This window comes from Apis laboriosa, unplaced genomic scaffold (genome assembly GCF_014066325.1).
Source record: "Apis laboriosa isolate Shangri-la unplaced genomic scaffold, ASM1406632v1 scaffold1_cov151, whole genome shotgun sequence".
Lineage (NCBI taxonomy): Eukaryota > Metazoa > Arthropoda > Insecta > Hymenoptera > Apidae > Apis > Apis laboriosa.
The window spans coordinates 150,113-173,684 of NW_025222279.1; the positions used below are offsets into that span (position 1 = coordinate 150,113).

The 23,572-nt window shown below is 38.1% G+C and overlaps 1 protein-coding gene across 9 annotated transcripts in view; it reads left to right on the forward strand.

Annotated features, from left to right (window-relative positions):
• LOC122712383 (RNA binding protein fox-1 homolog 2) overlaps positions 1-23,572 on the forward strand; it is a 182,307-nt gene that overhangs the window by 88,632 nt on the left and 70,103 nt on the right. For 6 of the 9 annotated variants that reach the window (XM_043931997.1, XM_043931999.1, XM_043932001.1 and 3 more), the window contains exons 4-5: positions 297-350; positions 16,686-16,778. The exons of 1 other annotated variant lie outside the window; for it this stretch is intronic. In XM_043931997.1, the coding sequence (XP_043787932.1) occupies positions 297-350; positions 16,686-16,778 (147 nt within the window). The remainder of the gene's footprint in view (positions 1-296; positions 351-16,685; positions 16,779-23,572) is intronic. 2 more of the 9 variants (XM_043932003.1, XM_043932002.1) reach the window with 1 other exon arrangement.

The window sequence follows — 23,572 nt, forward strand, 5'->3', positions numbered from 1 at the left end:
TTGTATGAGATATATTATTGATCGTATTTCTTTCTTTCTTTTTTTCTCTATCTTTGATTTGTGCAAAGTATCTATAAAGTTTCTATAAAGTTTAAAGTAATTGAAATTGTGACAAAGTATCTTTCTTAAATCATTAACAAATATTTTTCTATCTCATTTTTCTTTTTTCTGTTTTTTAAAAAATATATAACGTTACGTTCGAATAAAATCACGGTATTATTTCCCCCCGTTGGTCCTTAATGGGTTGAACACGATGATGACACGTTCTCGAGACAACGTTGCTTTCTGTTTTCCAGCAATTCGGGCCGATCCTCGACGTGGAAATCATATTTAACGAAAGAGGAAGCAAGGTAAGCTCACGTCGCCCTTAGGCTGCGAGCCACCCCTGTCAACCCACCCCTGAGAATTACAGTTAGACTTAAGCCACACACATACACATACACGCACACACCTACCCACACACATACCCACACACACACACACACATACACACACATGCACACAGCCGCGTCCCAGGGCCACGAAATCCTCGTCGCCAGGATGGATCCGCGCTCGAAATCTCTCACCGACCCTCCCCTTCGTTTCCACGCCCGACGTTAATCCAACCGCCACCATCCCCTCCCCTGAAACTCCCCCTCCTCGCTCGATTCAACGCCACCACGAGTTTCTCGCTCGAACAATCCCCGAGAGTTTGGTTCGAAGGAAGGACACGAGGAACACCAGAACCGATCCACCGGAGTTTCTCGTCGGTCGAACAACCTTTTTATCCGCCTAACTTTCGCAATCTTCTCACCTCCGTGCCCTCTTTCATTCCTTCGATTCACCTCCTCCCCTCCTTATTCCCTCGTAGCCGCAATCATCGCGCGGACGTGACCAGTCTCTCTCCCCATTTTCCAGTGGAGAAACTTTTTCGAAAAAAAAAAAAAAAGAAAGAAAGAAAGAAAGAAGGAAGGAAGGAAGGAAAGAAAGAAAACTCGGACGCGAGGACAAGCCTGGTCACGAGGACGCTCACTGGGACCCGTAATCTTTCGTTCCAGGGGACGCAGCGTCACGACTGAGGAGGAAGGGGAGGATTGTTCCATCTTCCTTCTGGAAACTTTTTTTTGTTCGAGGAAAAAGGGGAGGGAAGGCAGGTGTTTTTTTTTTTTTTTTTTTTTTTTCGTCTCTTTAGAGAGAAAGAAAAGTGAAAACTGGGTCGTTACGCTGCGTCTCCTCGAAACGTGCGTTCTTTTGCAGCGCGATGGCGACGCTCACGTCGTCCAGCTTCGAGATATCGGTCCCAGAAGTGGTGTAAAACGACACGGTGCCATTGTCGACCCGTTCTTCCGTGCTAAGAATCTTCGACTGATCTCCGTGTAATCCCGAAACGAGAGAGAGAGGGGGGGAGGAGAGTTTATCGCGGCTTCCTCGTCACGCTGCTCGTGCTCGAGACGAGCTTCTAGGATTAAAGGGTGGAAGGCCTTGGTTTTGAAAATCGGGGGATGAAATATCAAGGGAATCTTGGGGAGATGAGACGTTGAGATTGCTTCTCCCCGTGTGGTTTGGACGATTCTCGTTAGTCAGGATTGTCCAGAAAACGTTTCTCGAGGAGAGTTGGTAGGTAGGAGACGATATTCGATCCGAAAGATTATTTCGTCGATCCTGGACGATTCTTTTGTTCGATTTTTCTCGTGGAAGAGAAAAGATAGAGAGTTTCGATGAGGAGGAAGCGTTAAGAGTTCGAAATTCGAAATCATTCTGTTTTAAATTTAACGATTTCGATTCAGTTTATTGTTTAACACTTTTTATTTTTTAGAAATTTTGTATCTTGAAGTTTCAGTATTCAAAGATTCTGATTTTCTCCTCTCCAAGTATCCGAACTCTTCACACCTAGATTATTTTATCAACGAAATACAAGAGCATAAAAAGATCGAGGAATAATCACAAGAAAATCCTTCCAATTATTTAGATAATCTCTCGATCTCAAATGATCAAACAAATCTCCTTCGACAATTCCTTCTCCAATCATCAAGCCAACTTCTCAAGATAATCGAACTCGAAGTTATTATATATCGATATCCATTCAAAATTCAACGATTCTAATTTAATCTCCCTCGAGCATCCTAGATCCATCCTTCCAAGAGATGAAATGAAATGAAATCAAAACTTCGAAAGGTTGTAGATTTAATCGTGGTTCGTTCGTGCATGGGAAAATCTAAGCTTGCAGAGGAGGAGGAGGAGGAGAAGGGAGGGAGAAAGGAGAAAAGAAAATTTAAAATGAATGTAGGAGGGGGAGTGCGCGAAGGAGAAGTTTGAAATGCAAATAGGTTTCAATATGGATGACAGCGGTCTGGATAAGATCCGCAGTAATACATCGTGCCGACAGCCGGCATCCGGCGAGCTTGCATATTCAGCGTCTTTGCGTCAAGTACACTCAAGTGCACTTCATCAAGCTCCCGCGGTACCACTAACCCAATAGCATCGGCTGCTGACGATGTCACGCACGCCTGTCTATTGTCCACCGGATGATCGAGCCCCCATCTTCTCGTGAAAACAAATTTCTACTTCTGATGACCATCTTTTGATTAACACAAACCAATCAAGCTTTGATCGATATAAAGCTGCGTCGATATTCAAATTTCGTTATCTTCGATAATTTTTATCTACGATATCTTTCGAGTTGCGGAAATTTTAATTTCGATATATCTATGATCATACACGTGTAAAAATGTTGATTTAAAATTCTAAAATGGATCGTACTAGAACAAGACGATGTAGACACCTTTTATTAAAAATTCTCAACGTCTCTGTGATTTTTAAATTACAAACGATAATATAAGAGAAACTTTTACCTCCAATTTTTTAATATTTTTCTATCCTATGAATCAACCGAATAAAATCAAATGAGAATATTTCCCTTTGTATTGCAAAATACTTTTACACTCGTTCGATACGGACGCGACATTGTTCTCTGAAATTTTCTTTCCCCCCTCTTTCGAACAATATTATTCTCAACTCGGAGGATTCCACTCCATTCCGATTCTTTTTCGTTCTCCCCTGCTCGTTCAAACGTTCCGTAATTAACTCCGATTTCCACCGTGGAAAACTTTCATATCGGTCGAGTAAAAAGGAAACGAAATCCCCCGTTACCAAATTACCCCGCTTCGCTCGAATTCGGATTAATGAAAATATTCATAACGGGAAACAATGCACGCACTTGAAAGATTTCGAAGAAATATGAAAAGTGTTAGATGTGTTGGAATCCAACCCGTTCCCAAACGGAGTTAATTGGAGTTGGAAAGGATAAAATCTCTTTGTTCCCCGCCCCATAAAACTTGGACAAAACTTTCGTCGAGATTATGAAATCGCGCGGAAAGTTTCTTCGCGTAGCAATAACGAGGGGCGAAAGAAAGAGGATTCTCAACGGCCTCTTGCAACGGCCATCCCTACCCGAGTAATTAGATCAGAAATCCATTATTTTGAACGACCTCGAATAATGATTGCTCGAAGACGGTCTACGATCTCTTGGACTGAGTTTCCGCCACTCGAGGACGGAGTTCTCGACGATCGTGGAAGTTGGCGCGATGGATAGAGCTTCTCCATATTCAAGCTCGCTTTTCACCGAGCGCTTCTCCTGAATTTCATTGTTACTACTCGAATAATCAGAATACCCATCTCGATGTTTTCGTATCGATGTTTCGAGACTAGATCCTTTTACTTTTGCGAAGGAAACGAAGATTGTTTTGGAGGAAGAAGAAGAGGTTATATTATTTGAAGATTTGATTTTCATGATTTTCTGCATTGCTAGATTTTTCTTTTTTTTTTTTTTTTTCTTTAACGATTTAGTGTTTGATTCGATAAAGTTAAATATAATAAAGCTAAATCAGTTCTTGTGCAGATTACAAATATTACGTAAATTTCTCGTACTCGTTTTATTTCTTAAACAAGTAGGAATACACAATGGAATTAAAATGAACTTTCATTCTTGTAAGAAAAATTAAATCCATACTGAATCTTCGGAAAATTTCCCATTCATTAATTGTAAATATCCTCGTCGCAAGATCGTATCGATCTTTATTACGAGATAAATTTAAATCTTCGATCGAGCTATTCCTATTTCGCTGTTTAAAAATCAAATTCGCGCAAGATCCCGCGCAATTAAAATCTTGGGAACTCGAGCATAAAACTTGTTCCACGTTACAACGTCGATCAAAGATCCCTAAGACTCTCATCAAGCTAATAGCCACTCGAACGGACGAGCAATCAATCAGAGCCTCTAATTGAATGAAGGAGGGCGACAATCGGTAATGCTCGCCTATTAGGTCACGGTGGAGAGGTCTATTTCGATCAGAGAATCCTGACAGGAAGCGCGGCTCGCATCCGTCATTGGAACAACCAATCCCAGGAGGAATAATAAGCGTGTTCCAGTTACTGAAGAGAGGCTGGAAGAGGATTAATTAAACTCGTTCGCGATGGTTATCCCCGTGCCGCACACGTGTCTTTTTTTTTTTTTTTTTTTTTTTCCTTTCATTCTTCTTTTCTTCCTTCTTCCGCCCTTAGGGTGGTCGTGATTGGTTTCACGGTATTCTGGATAAAGTGATAAAGGATCACGCTCCAGTTTGTACGCGAAGAACTAGTTTCTCGGATCAATCGATGCAATTGTTGCGATTCTTCTGAGTGAGAAAGAGAGAGAGAGAGAAAAGAATTTTTTCGACGACTAGGAGTTCGTCACAGTTATGACGATTCGTGTGATAAAAGTGTTGGAACGTGATGGAATTTAATGGAGACTTGGATATACGTAGAGTGTAATAGGAAATTTTAAGAATTGATTCTTATCTTTATTGGGATTTTTTTTTTTTTTAATAGGATATTAAATTTTGAATAGTCTTGTTAATTTAAAAATTTGCTTCGTTCTTATAGTATAAATAAAGTTTAACAATTTAAAATGAAGAAAAGAATTTTGAACGTTGATTTCATTAAAAATTGTTCGTTAATATTCTATTCGAAGTTAAAAAGATGTTCAAAGAGAAAGTGATAGAAGATCTTCTTGTCATTTATTTTTTCTATGAACTTCAATGAAAGATCTTTTTAATTGAGATACTCAATTAAAAATATTCATTCTCCTACATTTTATCTGTACGTAAAATCTTCTCAATAAAAACACGAAAAATGATCAATCTACGTCACAATCTTAATTTACAATCTTAATTCAATTCTACGAAATTCCAAAGAAAAATTACACCTCGAGAAACAAATATTTCAATATTCCAAAAGGATATCAACGACGAAATTGGAGGAAAATTTCGAAGAAATTTACGTGATAGCTGCAAAAGTCTTCGAGAAAGGTCGAGAAAGTCGTTCGATAGGGAACCGTGATAAATCGTGGAAAAACGGCCCCTCGTATAATTCGAGGTACAAGTCGGCATTCATCACGCGTCAGAGATCCCAACAACTCGACAATGGCACCGAGGACGTCACCTTTTGCATTGCAAATTCAATGGAAGCCGACGGTGGTGTTCCCTTGGAAATATGCGCGAACAACCGCGTTGCCATCGCTTTTTAGCATTTAAGCGATCGCGAGGACGTGACGGGGTCTCCACACCGTGGAATTACCGGGGGAGGGGAGGGAAAAGAAAGGGAAAGAGAAAACGAAAAAAGACATGGGATGTGAATACGAAAATCGATTCGAGATCACGAAGCTATGCTTCTCTTCTTCATTGACCCCGTCACGGAGCCGAATTATAATTAATATAACTTAAACGCGTTATCCTGGAAAATCGCTCGACCACGCGGGTCACGTTGATTTCCTCGCGAAACGATAATGATCGTCGATCGATGATCGTCGATCCCTCCGTTTCGAAATGGAAACGTCGACGCCGGTGGCGCTCGGTTTTCGGATTAACGCGACAGATTTAGATTTAAGGCGAGAGATATAAGATGAGTGTGTGACGATGAGTGCGCGAATCTGTGAGAGAGACCTTTTCTCGAAAGCTTCGTCAATGTAAATGGAATGTGGCATCCCTAATGAAGTGCAGCATTTTGGAGAAGAGATACTTTGAGACCGGTGCGGAGGAGGGCGCTTATCGACTTGTCTTTTTAATTTTTTTTTTTTTTTTTTTTTTTGTTACTATGGATATATGTATTTTTTCTTTCTCTTCTCGGTTCGTTTCTTTTCTTTTTTTTCCCCTCTTTTTCTTTTTTTTTTTTTCTTTTTTTTTCTTAAATCTTGTAGAATTTGATTTTGATAAAAGCATATATAGCTCGTCTCGTTCGTTGAATTTTTAAAAGGAGAGAGTTAATTCGTGGAGGGCAAGTCGGTGAGCGCACTTGTCTCGCGCTGAGTATGTGCCAGTGACACGTACATACATACCATAATATAACCAATGGTGTTAGTTCTCGTAGTTGTTAGACGAGCTATTGCATTTTTACTAGCTAGCATTCCGCATTTTATCATTATTTAGCTCCCATTGGTTATAAGGCAGCTCGGTGCACCTTGCGTAACTGTGTTCGCAGCTGCTTTTGACGAACTGTGGTACCTAAAAGTAACTAAAAAAAAAAAAAAAAAAAAAAAAAAAAAAAACCATCATCCCTTTTATATTACACCCTCCTCGCCAAATACCTTCCACCAAGACGAATCGCCTCCTACTACGATTCTCTTTATATTACGATCCTTTCCATTATTCGATCTTCTCATCGTCTTTTTACAATTCAATCGAAACCGTAATATTTGCAGAAGAAGAAGAAAAAAGGAAAAGTAAAAAGCAAAACACATACAAAAAAATAATAATAATAATAATAATAATAATTCAATGGCAGCTAATATAAAATGCTTCAAGATCTTTCATCACGATTCTTTTGCGTCGTTTTGAATAATATTTCTAAAAATATCATCGATCTCTCAAAATAAAAATGATCATTCAATAATAATAATAATAATAATAATAATAATAGATAGTAGAAAAATAAGATCGATAGAATTGATGAAAAAATAAAACAAAAGGAAATAGTAATAATAAAAATTAGATCGTTTCAAGATGGACGCAGCAGCGGACACACGGTGCACCCGGTGGGCCGGCTGCCGCCACTTCCGGTCGCGGAGGAGACCCTCGGGAGATGCTGCCCATTTGATTTGATGAAACTTTGTCACACCTCGTTTTTTCCAAAGCTACATCTAACCAATCTCCATTTTTATCCTCCTCTCTCTTTCTCTCTCTCTCTCTCTCTCTCTCTCTCTTTCTCTCTCTCTCCCTCTCCCTCTCGTTCTCTCTCTCTCTCTCTCTCTTTTTCTATTTCTCTCTTTCTCTCTCTTTCTCTCTCTCTCTTTGACAAGTTTCCCAAGGCGTTTCAAGGCCGGTATACACATACATATACACATATCACACTTAATTACACACAGAGAGAAAGAAACGTATTCGTACATCGGGAGGAACAACACACGTTAGAGACGATTACACGCTTAGACATTACACGATTAGAGACGATTATAAAGAGGCGTAAGCAGGAGACGATTATAAAATAGTTGAGAGCTAACCAGCGATTTGTTGCCTGTCCGTTCGAATCGATCTTTCCAACCTCAGAGACCCGCGTTTTCGAAACTTTTCTCGAGAGAGACACACCTTTTTTGTTAATTTATATTATATAGTCTCGCTACACGCCCCATTTGTGGTTCCACAAACAACGCCGCGATTGTATTACTAATCCACCTGCAAGTGTTGGATTGCGACAAACCGAATGACTGATCTCTACTTTTTTTTCTTATTTATTAAAAAAAGCAAGAAAAAAAAAATATCGATTCAAGAAAGAATAATTTAATAAAATTATATATAAAACGAAAAGTCGTTAGATTTTTTTTCACGAGCAGACATTTTGTATGTCACAATCCAACGCAAACAGCATGATGTCGTACATATATTTATATTACCATTGCATCTTCCGAAGTTTCTTAAGTATCTCTCTCTCTCTCTCTCTATATATATATATATATATCTAATCAAGATATATATATATCTAATCAATATATACGTACATATATGTATATTGACACACGAGCACAAAGAATACACGTTAATTACATACATACACATCTGTACGTACCTCTATCTATGATTGTTATATCATTATTATATATGTAAATAGTAGTCGCACGCTTTTGTCTAGGCGAAGTCGAAGGTATTAATGAAACGGCCCATGCTTCTACCTCTTTTATTACTCACGTATGTGTTTTAGGATAGAGAAATGCTGCTTTCGATCTCACCAACAGTTTTTTGTCCGGCGTTCCAATATCACGTGTCGTTTGGCTCTTCTCGTTGCGATTTACTCTCTACTGTCCCTCTCTCGCTCTCTTTTTCTCTCTTTCTCTTTCTATCTCTATCTCTCTTTCTCTCTCTCTCTTCCTCCTCGATCGATCCTCCATTTCCTCTCCAAAAATTCCTAATTCTATTTATTCGAAATAATTTTTTTAAAATTATCGATATCGCCTTGAAAGATTTCTTTTCCCTTTTTTTTCTCCTCTATTCTATCTCTCTCTCTCTCTCTCTCTCTCTCTCTCTCTCTCTTTAAACTATTCGAAAAGAAATTAGAAATTATTCGTTTCGTTTCGATCGATTCGGAAATGGAAAAAATTCGAAATTACCGAGCCTTGAAACTCCTGCAATTTTTTTTTTTTTTTTTAACGATAATCAATCAATCAACATTTTATCTCTCTAACACCAATGATAGAATGGTCGGAAGAATAAAAATCGTAGCCGAATATTTTCCAATATTTTCCTATCCTATAGAGAAAGAGAAACAAAGAGAAGGGAAGAAGCGAGCGTGAGCGAGCGAGTGGATTGAAACGAGAGAGAGAAACGTAGGGAGCAAACAAAAGTAGACAGACGAGGAAAAAGATCTTCCACTGCCATTTTCATCGAGAAAAAAAAAACGAAAGAAAGACACAAAAGAATTACACACATATACGAAGAAAACACTTGAAGTCACACACTTACGCGTATACTCCTATTATCTCTTAACTCATCCCCCTCTCTTTCTCTCTCTTTCTCTCTCTCTCTTTCTCTTTCTCTTTCTCTATTTATTAAACGTATTTATTAAATATATATCTATATATATATGTATCTATATATCAAATATATGTATATATAGGTATAATATATATAATATTAAATCTCGTATTGTTTTTTGTGCGCTTTTATATCGCTGTTTGCCAGCTTCGGTCACAAATATTCAAGTATTCTTCGAGTTCCTCTCTCTCTCTTTCTCTCTCTTTCTCTCTTTCTCTCTTCTCCATTTCTCCAACCTCTCCCTCCTCCATCCTCTAATTATCATCCTTAAACACTTTGTACACGCACGTCTAGCCACACGAAAACCACCGTCACCGTGCACACACCGATTATCCGCTTAATTATCGTGTTATCGGTTATCGTTCAGAGGCGAATTGCACATTTTACCCTTTGATCATTTTGCTGATTTGTTTCTGGTACACGTTGATAGGCTCACTGAAATCACCTCCTGCTCTTTTTTTTTTTTTTTAATCTTGATTTCTAATTTTTCACGTAGGAAAAAAATATTTAACCTGTGTAAATTTCCGAATAATGTCAATGGTCGATGGAGCTCGATATTGAATATATTGCAGAAGATGGATCTGAAAGGAGAGAATGTTTCGTGAAATTTTCGTCGAATTCGTTGTGTTGCGGGTTGTGAAAATGTAGAGAATAAAAAAAAATACGATTATTTCGATAATACGTCAGATCTTATATCTTTCGAATGCATGAATTTCCAAAAAAAAAAAAAAAAAAAAAAAAACGAGATTTCATATCCATCCTCTTTTTTCTCCATTAATCTTCACTTACAATTTACAATTTAAATATTCAACCTCTGTGCAATTATAACGGAAGATTTAAAAAATTGCTGAACTCTCGAAGCAGCAATCTGTGCAAACAATCTAAAAAAAAAAATCTCATCAATCAGAAAAAATTCCTCAAGGATAATTCCTCGAGGATAATTCCTCGAGATAATGATCATCGTTCCAATTTTCTTAAGGAAAGAATAATTAATCAACACCGGTCTATTTTCGGTTTCTCTCTCGGAAAATATTGTTCAACGTTTCGCGTTTTAACATGTCGCATGATTAACATTCTTATCTAGATAGACCTTTGTATCTTCCAAAGCACGCGCTCACACCTGGAAATTAACGTTAATTTCGCTCTCGTGTCTGGCATCCAGTTGTTAACTAATCTATAGTTTAGATAATAGAAATCGTCTCGTTCGATCCTCGAGTTCGAACAAGATCAACAATGTTCGAACAATCGAAGAAACAAATCGAAGGTTCTCGATTCTTTTGATACGACGACGATTAATCACGTGACACAGGCCAATCAGTCATTCGAAGATCGCGTCTATTCCTGGCTGGATGGATACGTCTTATTTACTGCTGCACACTATCGATTCTAATCGATCCTGGAAAAGTTTAATTCGTCGCGAGGCGAATCCCGTTTCTCGTAAATTTGGATATTCGACGAGAGTGTGGAACGGAAATGTGTCGTCCAGATTTAATTTTCGTTTCATATTTTATAAGATCGGTTCGATTTTGACAGTTTCGCAAGAATAGAATCGTAATATTGGATATTGAGAAGCATGAAATAAAATTCATCCATATTTCGTTCCATCATTTTTAAGAGGAAGGAAATTAGTGGCGTCTTCGAATTCGAATCAACTTGAGATAAATTTACATACAGGAAGCGGATCATCCGGTATCATTCGTTCCAACTATTTTTGGAAAGAAAATTAATGGATACTGTCTTCGTTTACAGAAGAGAAGGTAGATCAATATGGATTCCTTTAAATACTACGTAACTACTGATGATATCCCAACTTTGAAATTTATTCAGAAAACACGTGTAAAAAGAAAATGTTGTGTTTCGCTTCGAAAGGATATTTAACCCAACCTTTGAGATACCTTTTAACTCTCTTCTTCTCGTTTACATTCGCTTCTTTTTCTTCTATCATCATGAAGAAAGATCATCATGAACCGAGACTTAAAGTTGAAAAAGAAAGAATCGATGATTTTATCCTATTTTATTAAATTTCAACCGAGCTATTATTTTATTTCTATCCATCTTCACATTTCATCCTTCTCTTTTTTTTTTGTTTCTCGATAGTTTGTAAATCGCTTCCGCGATATAATACTCAGATGTAAGCTCGAAACAGTTCCGGTTCGTGTCAAAGGGAAGCTCGATTTTCAATTGCAGGCGGGAAGATAAATTGCCCGATAAGGTTAGAGCATGATTTCGTTCGTGACAAAGAGCCTGTTTTATCGGGCGAGCATGCTGGTTGTTTTTCTAATATCTTTCTTCCTGTTCCGAGATCCAACGTGGAAGATCCGCGAGAGGAAGGGAGCGATCGCGATAAATTAATCGTGTAATTACATTTTTTTCAACGGCGTAATCGTCCTCAAAGGGTTGAAAAATAACAACGAAGATTTAAAATATGATTTCCGGACTTGCTTAAATTCCAAGTTTTCCAATTTTTCGACACTTTCTAAAGAGTTTTATAAACTTTCCACTCTCTTCTATGGTAATATTACTCGATTAAATTTTTACCCGGAGGAGGAGATCGTATATTTTTCATCGACTTTTTGAAATTAAGTAATTCCCTGCTTCGATGAATTTTTTTTTTTTTTCCTCCGGAATATCGACGTTGAAAATTTGCAATTATTATTCGATTTAATAGAGATATGTAATTACTTTTACACGTATATCGATGTTATCTAGAAGTTTAAAAGAACATTAAGTACAAAGTAAAAATATCCTTCTCGATAAGCTTTATTATCCTCCCTTTAAAAATCCCTAGAAGTGGATTGGACAAATGTGAAGAAAGTCTAGGGGATTTCACGGTGTTCGAACTTGATTCCTTGAAATATCTCTAGAGATGGATTCAGGAGAGTGAAACGAAGGGGCGTGATCGTGATTTCGTTTTAACTGGATTAACGTTGAAACCCTCGTGCCGCGATGGGTGAAAGATTTCTCGTAAGAGTGATCTGAGCGTGGATTAATTTCCTGAAAGAGGAGAAAGCGGCAGGCGCGGTGATTCCGTGGCTGGTCGCGCATTGCACGCCAACCTTAATTTTCCGAAAGCCGATAAGGCTTTAAGGAGGTTTTCGCCAAGATCGCGATCTCGCCGTCACGAGAACTGCTGCCTCGCTTCGGGACGAGAACGCCCCCCTTTTTCGTTATCCTCGAGAAAAATCGCTGGGCGAAAAATAGAATCGATTCTTTTACATTTTAAATTTTTATTCCAATTCATCTTTTCCGAGGGATATTTCGAAAATTCGTTTAATATGTCGTCTCCGTTGTCAATTCTTTTTTTTAATCGAAAATGATCGAATTGGCGTTCGTAATTTTAATTGCACTTGTTCAAATATTATTGTAGGGAAATATTCGATGAATATAGATCTCGTATAATTCTTTGGAAAAATCGTTAGGAGAAATATATTTAGTTCCAGTAATATTTTACTTGTAAATTTTGAAAATAAATGTAATATCTTAACGTCATTGTTTTCCTATTTTTTTTAAAATTCCAATAACAGCTCAAGACGTTAATTCGTGTCATTTATGTCACTTATTTAAAATTAAGAATTCGTTCGCGCTAAAAATTTTCGTTCACGCTAAAATAATACAAAATTTTTTACATGAAACGTTATTACAGCACAATATATCCAATATATCGCGGATCAAAATAATCCCCTGCCTCGTACTTCCATGTTATTTTACAACTAGCTAAAAATACGCTTGAACTTATGAACTGACCTCATAGCAAAGGATCAAAAATAGTGAATAGCGTCGAGCAACGCGCTCGTTCGATTTCTCTCCTTCCTGCAAAATTTATTTCTCGTTTCCCTCTCCCCTCCTACCCACCCGGTTCGTGATATTTCACCACTCGAAGCCTTCAATTTCGAAACAATGACGACAGAGAAAGTTCCTGCAGAAAACCATGTGGCGAGATTCGAAATAGGGCGAGAGCCTGCCTTCTATTCGCGATGCAAATCGATTTGTCGATTATTCGATTCCTTCCCCCTCCCCTCATCCCTCGCGTTCTCGAGCCCGAGGCATTGTCACTACGGCCCTGCCTTATCGACATTATGCTGATTTCCCAAGTGGATCGCGTCGAAGCGACTCGTCGTAAGAAATTCGATGAAAAATAAGGGACAAACGACGCTTTTCCACCCAGCTGAAATCTCGCTTACGGACGATCGTTGTTCTTTCAACGCGTATATGCGCTCTCTCCTTCTCTTTTTTTTTTTTTTTCCTTATTTCTTTATTTCAATGGCTTCTCCAAGGGAAATTTAATTTTTTTCCAAAACGGAAGTGGAAAACGAAGTAATGTAAAACATCGTAAACACCAAGACAGTGGTAATAAGATAAATTTAAAATGTTGGAAAATTATTCGAAGCTTTGTGAATAGTTAGAGAAAAGTTTTCTATATATTTAGAAAAAAAATTTATAACTTTATATTGTGCATCGTGATTATGGATTATCGTTTTTCTCGGAAAATTTTGATCGATTACATTTTGTATTGACGCACAACGCGTATGATGTACGCGCATGTATAGTTCATCTATTTTAATGAATTTCTGTATCGAGTCGATAAATTTTGCGATTAACATCTGTTTTTTCCTTTAAATAATCCGTCATTTTGAAATGACGAATTGATTTCCGCCCGGTGAACGTGAATCGAGAGAGATTGAAAGGCTTTGCACCGGTCGAAACAAGTCATCTGGAGAATTATCCACGCAGAAATATTGTTTAATAACGTTCAGCGATACGGTTTATTGTTCACTATGACACGTACATCGAGTTCTATCGGTTGCGTTCGTTCTCGACGAATTTTCCTCGTTGATTGCGGGGAGGAGAAAAATAATCGTTGGTTAAAATAATTTTTCTTCGGGGGATGTTTCAGATTTTTAACGATGACGATGGAAAAAAGAGAGAGAGAAGAAGGGTCGAAGAATAAAAATTTCAGGGCGAAAGTGGGAAGAAAGTAGGAGATTAAAATATTCAAAAGTTCAAAATGCAAGTTTCTAAAAATTCCACTGCATAATTTATAAACTTGGAGGAAAACTTCTAGGACTCGAATCTTCCGGTCGAATGAGTTTGTCCCAAGAATTTTTCGCCAAACAATTCCTTTCGATCGAGATTTTTAATATAAAAATTCTCAATCAGTCGAAAGTATTGAATATCTTTCGCGTGACTATTGGTCATCCAATATCCAATTAACTTTCTTCGATAATCTTTACTACGCATCGTTAAGCTTAAACTTATCCCAAAATTTCCACCGAAATCTTTCGCAAATCTCAAAACTCGCACCCAATCCTCGATTAAAACCAAACAGCTCCTCCCCCTAAACCACCCCTCGATTAATTAATGAGAAATGGTGGCTCTCGATTATTCGAGAGGAATTCTCCACAGGGCAATTCAATTTTCTTCCATCGATTCGATTACAGTGGAACGAGTTACGATGTTTCTTGAGAGAGGGATGAAGACAGAGGAAACAAGCTCCTCGGTCCTCCTTCTCCCCTCTACCTGTATTACGCGGGGAACACGATAACTTTGCACTCTATCCACCCCCTCCTTTCGCGTTTCTTCGAGAGCAGAGGCCGTATTTGATTTGACTTTAATACGATTTCTCAGCGATGGCGACAGTCTGGATACACGTAACCGCTCCTGGCAGAAACGAGAGGGGACCGAGACGAGAGGAAGTTGATTATCCATCCACGTCTCTGTCTCTCTCTTTCTCTCTTCCCTCTCTGCCTGAAATTAATTTCCTCGGGTGAGAAACACGTTTCGTTTTCGAATCGAAGCAAAGACTCGATTTATTTATCTTTTGAAAATTATTGAGTTTTCGAATCCTTCGAATTCGAAAGAATTAAATATAATTATCGTTAAAATTTAATTTAGTTCAGTTTTGTAAAATTTGATTCGAGTGTACGACAGGTTATAAGTCTTTCTCTCTCTCTCTCTCTCTCTCTCTGTGAAAAGGTTGAAATGAGTTATGGTTCAGGGAAATTAAAGTCAGGAATTAAGGGTGTATCAAGATTCGAGGATATATTATATTTCTCCGACAGTATCAACGAAGGTGTGAGCGTGTGAGCATCATATATTTTACAATCACGGAGACAATAAGAGTAAAAATTTCCCTCCAAGATTTATAGCCCATCTCGATGCTTTTCCAATTTTCTTTTTTTTCTTCTTCGTTTTCCTCTTATCGAACGTTTTTATTCAAAGCGATTGCACACGACGAATGGCACACACGAGCACACACGGCACATACACACACAAACACACACACCTGATTATTCGATACCGTCTCAAAATCATCCTTTCCCATCATCCCAGTGTTTCTAACCTCCTTTATGTCATATCTTTAATTTTCTTTTTCTCGTACACGCACCTCTCGGTACAAAGCAAGAGTCTTTAATATGATATGACGATGACCATGATGACATGACACGATATGATATGATATGATAATGAGATGATTAATGTGACCATGACCATGATTTCTTACCATGATTTTATATTTACTTATTTGTTGCACGTTGTTTGGTGCGTCTCCGTAAGCAGTATGACGCGCTCGCAGACTCTCTGGCAAACCGACATTTCGGCAAATATCGTGCTTTTTATCCGTCTCCATCCACGTATTTATGAACGAGTGCTCTCCTTCGCCGCCCTTCTTACATCTCTCCCTCTTCGTGATAACGTAAATACAACGTTTCCTCTTACCTTTAAAGTAAAATCTTAATCGCTTTGAAAAAGAAATTTGTTGAAAATTTAAATTTAGAAGAAAAAAAAAAAAAGAAAAAAACAGAGAAAGGATTATTTTTCAAATATTGAGCATCGCTTGACAACTTTTTGCTCATCGTCGCCGATGAAAACTCATCCGGTTTATTGTTTCCACGAATTTCGTAAAGACGTAGGGAGGACCATGATGGGACGCGCGCCGAAAGAAATTCCGCAAAACTTTTCGTTTCGCCCCTCGAGGCAGCGTCTCGAGAGTGGATCTCGAGAATTAATTAGCGGCAGACGGCCATTGTACGGCGAGAGATTCGAGGAATAAACGGAAGAATAGGTTTAAGAGTTGAAAAAGACGAGGACCGAAAGATGAAAGAGGGCGAGGGGGCCAAGAAACGCGAAAAGAAACTCGAAAGAATCTCTCGTATTTCGTTCGCGTATAGTTGAATGAAAAGTCGGTCGAATCGGCACGAATTCGATTTAAATAAGCGTGGAAAGGTTCCTTGCGCGAGTTGCACGCGGAGCACCCCCACGAAAAATGCACTCGTTGGCCTCGAAGGCCGTTTCAAAAAAATCGCCTTTTCCTCTCACCTCTTCTTTCTTTCTTTCTTTCTTTCTTTCTTTCTTTCTTTCTTTCGATATCTTACCCTCCTAATATTATCATTACTATTATTATATTTTCTATTCTCCCTTGTTTAACATCTTCACCTTTTATTTTACTTTTCTTTCTTTCCTTTTCTTTTTTTTTCTTTCTTTCCTTTTTTTTTTTTTTTTAAATTCGTATTAATAGACACGAATGAAAATTTTGTACAAGCGTTACAAGAAAAGCACGAAATGTCGGGCCTGCCAGTCGGCTGTTTGCCGAGCGCTGGCAGTCTGTAAGTTGAGTTTAATGCATGTTGTTTTGTCTGTCCTTGCATGCAGGGATTCGGTTTTGTAACATTCGCAAATAGTGCTGACGCGGACCGGGCACGTGAGAGGCTACACGGCACCGTGGTTGAGGGCAGAAAGATTGAGGTGTGCATGAACATTCTTATACTTATATATATATATACATACATATATATATGTATACATTCGCCATTAATTCATTTATATACACGTGTTGTACTTATTTTTGCAGGTGCACAGCGGGAAGCGCGGACGAGCGACTCCGCACGCTCGTTCGCGCTACTCGCTCAGATAATATATTATTTCAAATTAATTCAACAGGCGACCAGCGATTGCTTCTATCGATCTTCTTTATTTATTTATTTATTTATTTATTTATTTACTTATTTATTTATTTATTTATTTTCCCCTCCTTTTCTTTCTCGTAGCTAACAATACTACAATGTCGAACGCTGCTTCTAATTGAATTTCTAAAAACGTTGGTCGCCTAATTGAGATACTTGAATCTTAGATATTTAAGCAAATCGCGGGGATCTCGTGCTCGTAAATAATTTTACTTTTTTTTTTTTTCTAATTTAATATCCATCCATATTAAAATTCATGGAATTTTTCGAAGGTATACATACATTTCTTCAACGATGACAAGTTTTTTTTACCAGCACGAGCTACGCGACTAATTTTAAGCAAGAAAAACGGTTCCGATCGACAGACACGCTTGCGCCTCTCGAGCGAGAAAAATCCCACTGTTTCGAACACTGTTTTTTCGGAGCAGAGAGTTTTTGAATTTTCGCGGAGCCACGGAGTCCCTCTTTCCGGTTATTTATCGGTTATTTTATCGGTGGTTAATCGAGGGATAATTGCGGGGAAGGATAGATAGATTGGAGAGCGCATTCTGGGTCAATCCGGATCGAGCACTCGAGAACTCGAGTGTCATCGATCGATTGGTGCTTGGAGTGTGTCGAGAGATTCGCGATCCTGACTCCTGTCGAGTCACTCGATCACGCTCCATTTTTTGGGGACTCGAGTCTAAATGATCTACAGTGTGATCCATACCGTCCGGATCGTTTTAAAAATATATAGATATAGATCAAATTTAAATTCCAATCCCTTTTTAACCATCAATTATTTGAGAAATTTGAAACTCGTTGAAACGATATTTTTCCTAAAAAAAAAAAAAAAAAAAAAAATTACAAATTTCTTTCGTGCATATATGGACGAATGAATGGCTCCGTAAAAATAAGTGGCGAGGATCGTGGCAATGGCGCGATTCAAGGATCGCGTGATCAATTCAAATTCAAAGGGAAAGAACGAGTCGAATATTCGGAATATCGATCGACGATCCCCCCCCTCCCCCTTCCGATAGTTTAATCGTTATTGATCGAACGTGATGTCTGGCACAATGTCGATATCCGGCAATAGCAACTTAATCTGATTGGATAATGCGATTAATCGAGCGAACGAAATGTTGCTTCGAACGCGTTGGCACACCGGCGTGGCCAGAATCACTGTTGCGTCACCGTTCCTTTATGAGCCAACTTATTTATAGACGAATCAACTTCTGTGTAAATTGATTTATAGAAATTCGTGCGCGTACAAAAATTCGAATTATGATATCGTTTTTCTCTTTTATACGATATATTTATATTTCGCGATTACACGTGTCTTACGATTCTTTTTTTTCTTTTTTCCTTCCTTCTTTTTTTTTTTTTTTTTTTTTTTTTTTTGTTTCCGAAACGAAACAATTCAAACAACCGATTGGATTGTTTAATCCAGACCGTGATTAATCGTAGAGTTAATGCGCGTAAAGTATGCGATACAAGGAAATCTTTTCAGAAAATTTAGCACGGGTTTACGCGCGTAACATTAACAATAAGATTAAATTCCAATTAAAGTCGATTTTCATCGTCATTGATCGAAGTTGATCGAAGTTTTACTATGCAAGTAATTTTCAATTGTAATTTATAATTGCACATTAAAATCATTATGTGTATATATATACATAGATTTAAAAATTTTTCTTAAAAATTCGTCGATATTCAATAATAATTCACGATTTCAATGGCTCGTCTGGACCAATATTCGATACGAAATCGTTGCAACGAAAAATCTTTCCCATCAGAATCACGAACCTGTATTCTCTCGCCATTGCCAGGGAACGTCACGAAGCGTCTCGAAGGTGCAAGCACGGAACCGAAAAGCGTGGGCCGTGCCACGAACGCGGACGCAGCCCCGATATTAATCTCGTCGAACATCGTCGAAATGAATTCGTCAAATCGACCGACACGCGTCCGCGTGGGTGGTACGAGTCACGCGCAAGCGACGAAGTTGAAGGGGTGGACGCGCTCGGGACAACTCCGTAAAAATTACATTTCAACGAAAAACAAAAAAAAAAAAAAAAAAGAAAAGAAAAAGAAAAAGAAAAAGAAAAAAGAAATTGTAACGAGGGACAAAATATTGTATGCGTACGCGCACGTTTAATTTATAAATTTTGTGCGTGTATGTAAATAGAGACAGAAAGAGAGCGAAGGTTGGCCAGTGAATAGGAGGATATATACATAAATATACACAAATATACTCCGTCTGGCAACAACGAATTAAATACGAAAGAAATATAAATATCTGATGTCTCTTTGTTGTCCCCTATATAGAGTCGTTCTACGCGCGACACAGCGACAGACGAGAGTCGAGGCGCGTGCGGGAAACATATAGTAGAGATCGGATAGGACGGTATAGAACGAGCGAGAAATAAAAAAATATAAAATATATACGTATATGTGGAAGGCTAGTAAAACGAGATGCCTATACGATGGTTAACGGACGGAATATTGAGAGAGCGAGCAAACGAGATAAGAAAGAAAGAAAAAAAAAAAGAAAAGAAACGAGAAATGAGAAAGAAAGAGAGATGATAGAGTATGAGAGAAAATTGTTGAAAGAATTTTGAGGGCAAGTAACGGCGGGCGAGTGGGGACACTGAAGATGCCGGTCGAAAAAATCCGATCCCAGAAGTGTCCGAAAAGGTAAGGAAACCAGAAACCATAACCATCGAGAAAAAGCGAAATAATAGTCGAAAAAACTGTTGACGAGAGCGACGAGAGATGTCGCCTCGCACTGCCCGCTCTCTCACCCCGATCAAATACACACGGGAGTCGCACGAAACGAATTTTTTTCATCGTACGCGTACAAATTATATCGGCGATTAACGTGGTAACCACGTTATGTTCGTTTATTCGTTTATTGCGGCGGGTGATATTGCGCGTGGAATGGGGGTGGGAGGGATTTTTTTTTTTTTTTTTTTTTTTTTTTTTTTTTTTTGCGGATTTCGTGCCCGAGCTTCTCGCGATTTTTGCGAACGATTATGCTACTATGGAGTGTTTATCGTAATGGCCGCCAGATGGCGACCGATGGCCACTCACCTCGGATAATCTGATTAAAAGTTTTTTGAAAAAAAAGTTAGTTAGCGGCGAATTGGCAACACGTTGCAGTAATAAAAAGTGGCAAAAAGCTTTTAGCTTCGTTAAAAGATCAAACCCTGCTCCCTGTAATTGTATAAAAATCAATGTTAAAATCAATGGTAAACTGTACCCGAGGCAGCCATATTGGAACAAAACGTGGAATAGAACGTAGAGCGGGTAATATGATCAAATTTAAAATTGAGAAGGGAGATAAAACGAAATTAAATTCTGTATCCTTCAACAAACGAGTTGTAAACTATCTAATATTATATTAACTGTCGATTCGTTGGTCGATTGTTGCTGAAGAGGGCACGATGGATTAAATTTCCAATTGTACGTTTTTACTTCGATATCAGATTGTTACGAATGTTTCTCGATGCGTTCTCTCGTTTTTTTTTTTTTTCTTTTTTAACCAGCGAATCACGTGGAAAATAGATCCGCGAAAATAAAAGGGATTACGTTCGAACGGAGAAATTTGTCATTAAATTTACCTGTCAGGAAGCAAGCCAGAATCTAGCGTAACGAAAAACTCGGAACGACTATTTAATCTCCATTTTCCTCTCTTCCATTCGATTCTGCTCTTTTCTCTATTCTATCTTTTCGCTCTCAAAAAAAAAAAAAAAAAAGAAAAAAAGAAAAAAAGAAACGAATTTCCAACGAACCGTTCGAACGTCGTCTGATAAATCGTCCGACAGCCAAAAAATTTGGCAACGTTCGCAAAACTCTCGTAACTCTGGCACGACAAACATTTGCACGGATTTTTTTTGCTACGTATTCTCGTAACTACCCCTCCATGTTCCACGCTCGTACGATCAATTTTCGAAATATTCAAAAAAAAAGAAAAGAAAAAAAAGAACATTACTTTTTCTTTTCTTTTTTTTTTGTTCTCTTTTTTTCTCTCTTTTTTTTCTTTTTTTTTTTTTTTTTTTTTTTTTTTGTCAATTTGCTTCCCGGTTTCACGCGACACTACGGATTTTTAATCTTTAAGCTAGATAAGTTATGACGGACGTTCGCACGAGTACTTTCGAAACTGGTGAAATTATTCGAAACGAAATATATATATACACGCGAATTTAAAGCGTGAATTTTAATCATTAATTTAAGGATTTTTAGATATTTAATTTCAGGAAATTTTCGCGATAGGAAACATGGTGGATTCGTAAGTGGCACGAAATGAGAGAGGTAAAATTTTGACGTGCCGCCGCGACTAATGGTGTCGAAGAAAATGGCGGGGAAAATCAGTGGTGAGGATGAAAATGTCGGAGCGGGATAGAGCGCGTCAAATTAAACTTAACAAGTTTTAATGCCCAATTACGGAGTTACACCTACCTGGCTGGCTCTTATTTCTGTTGGCGTAATAAGCCACGGTAATTGAAATTTACGAGCGTGTTTTACGCGGGCCGGTTCGTAAACAGGGAAAAAGCGGTGTCCAGCCAGCGTTTGAGACGCGCTAATTCGACGAAGTAAGACGAATGAATTTTAAATTTTCTCGTAACACTCGTGTATATATATTCTGCCACCTATGCGTTTAACTTTTCTATATTTTTTCCTTTCGATAAATTATTGGCAATGAAAATTTATTTTAGAAACTCTTTACGATGCGAGTAAAACATCCAAAAATATTACATGCGTATTTTTTCAAATACCTTAATTAAAATAAATAAAAATATGATAAATTTATATAAATTTGTTTTAGCAATTTGATAAATTCAGGGAAAAATATTAGTATTTCGACTTGCATTTTATTTTCAAAAAATTCAATTGATAAAAAAAATATTGGCAACAAAATTTGAATTTCTCGTTCTCTCTTAAAACTCTGTTCATTTAATTTTTTTAATTGAAAATAATACGATAAAAAGATTGCTTTATTTTGCGTATCATCGTTAAAACCATTACCGATTAAACGATATCCTTTTACCAAAAGGTAAATAAACCGTGGAGGAGAGGAGGGGGGCGAGAATTCGAAACTCTGAAATTTCACTCGATTCCACGAAAAGGTACAACTTCATTAAAAAAAAAAGAAAAAAAAAAAGGAGAAAGATCTCCACGTATCCCCATCAAGCAAATATAAACCCAGTCGAGTAATTTCAACTTTTCCGGCAAATTAAAAACCTCCATTAACAAAATCACGAGATGTCCGCCGCCGCCAAACGAGGGTCAAATTCCAACCCCTTGCGTATTACATTCGCTCCAGGGATCCGGCAAAGCTTCGACGTGAAGTCTAACGAGAAGTTAAAGACCGAAATGGCCGAGGGTTAAAGGGAGGCCGAGCTCGACGTCGCATTGAAAAGGCGAGAGTCCAACGATGATCCTCCTCCTCCTTCCCCCTCCTTTTTTTCCACCAGTGCGAGCTTTTTAATTACCGGAAGGATTAAGGGAGATTTCAAATTAGAACCGAGTTTTTTTGTCTTGTGAAAAAAGAAAAGAAGAGGGGAGAAAAGAAGAAGGAGAAGAAGAAGGGAGGGGGGGGTAAAATGTTAATCCGCAAGCCGGAGTCGACTTGAGAATCTCACGATTCGTCGAAACTTTATCGTCCAACCGGATACCGGTTCCTCTTTCAAAAGGAAACACGTGTTCTCTCTGTAATTACGTCGCCGGAGAAAGAAAAAGATATATCGTGGGACAGAGGAGAGAGGGAGAGAAGGGGAGGAAGGGGTCTCTGTCAGAACAAAAAAAAAAAAAAAAAAAAAAAAGCGTTCCAACGCATCGATGTCGAACGAATATCGCCTCGTTTTATTGGCCTCCTGCTTGCCAACCGGAGATTATATCGGTTTCCGGAAAAAGAGGTTTTGTTTCGGGCTGTTCGATTGTGACTTCGATGATTAAAGTTGGAAACGGTGGACGATTATTCGGATGAAAGAGGAATGGAGAAATTGGAATGGATGGGGTTTTATGGTTTTTCTAAATTTGAAATTTAGAGAACCGTTTGGCAATATTTCGATGGGCAATATTGTTCGAGGCTTTTTTTCTTCTTTTAAAAAAAATGAAATAATTGAAATAATTAAAACAGAAATTGAAAATGATAATTTCCTATTAGCTTAAATTATATACTTTTCGAACTAACAATTTTAAGCCTGTTTTAAATTACACGAGAGAGGATTATCTTCCTCTTGTCAAATTTAAAATTTGGAACGGCGAGAAATAAATCAAAAGTAGGAGAGATTAAACTCAGGTCGTTTGTAATTCGAACCCTTCCTCTCCCCCCCCAAAAAAATTAATAACCAGATAAACCAGACGAAACAATCCATTTTCAACGAATCCAAAACACCCCTTGCCACGATTAAAATTTGAGATTAAACTCAAGAGCGAGCAATTTGACTGAGATATCACAGCTCGTGATTCGATCATCGAATTACATCGCGACCATCCAAACCAAGTGCCACTCCCCGGAGTGCCACTCTTACATATTTCATCCTCCAACGACAATGTTTTCCAGCGGGAACATTTTCGGTCAAATATTTTGCCGGC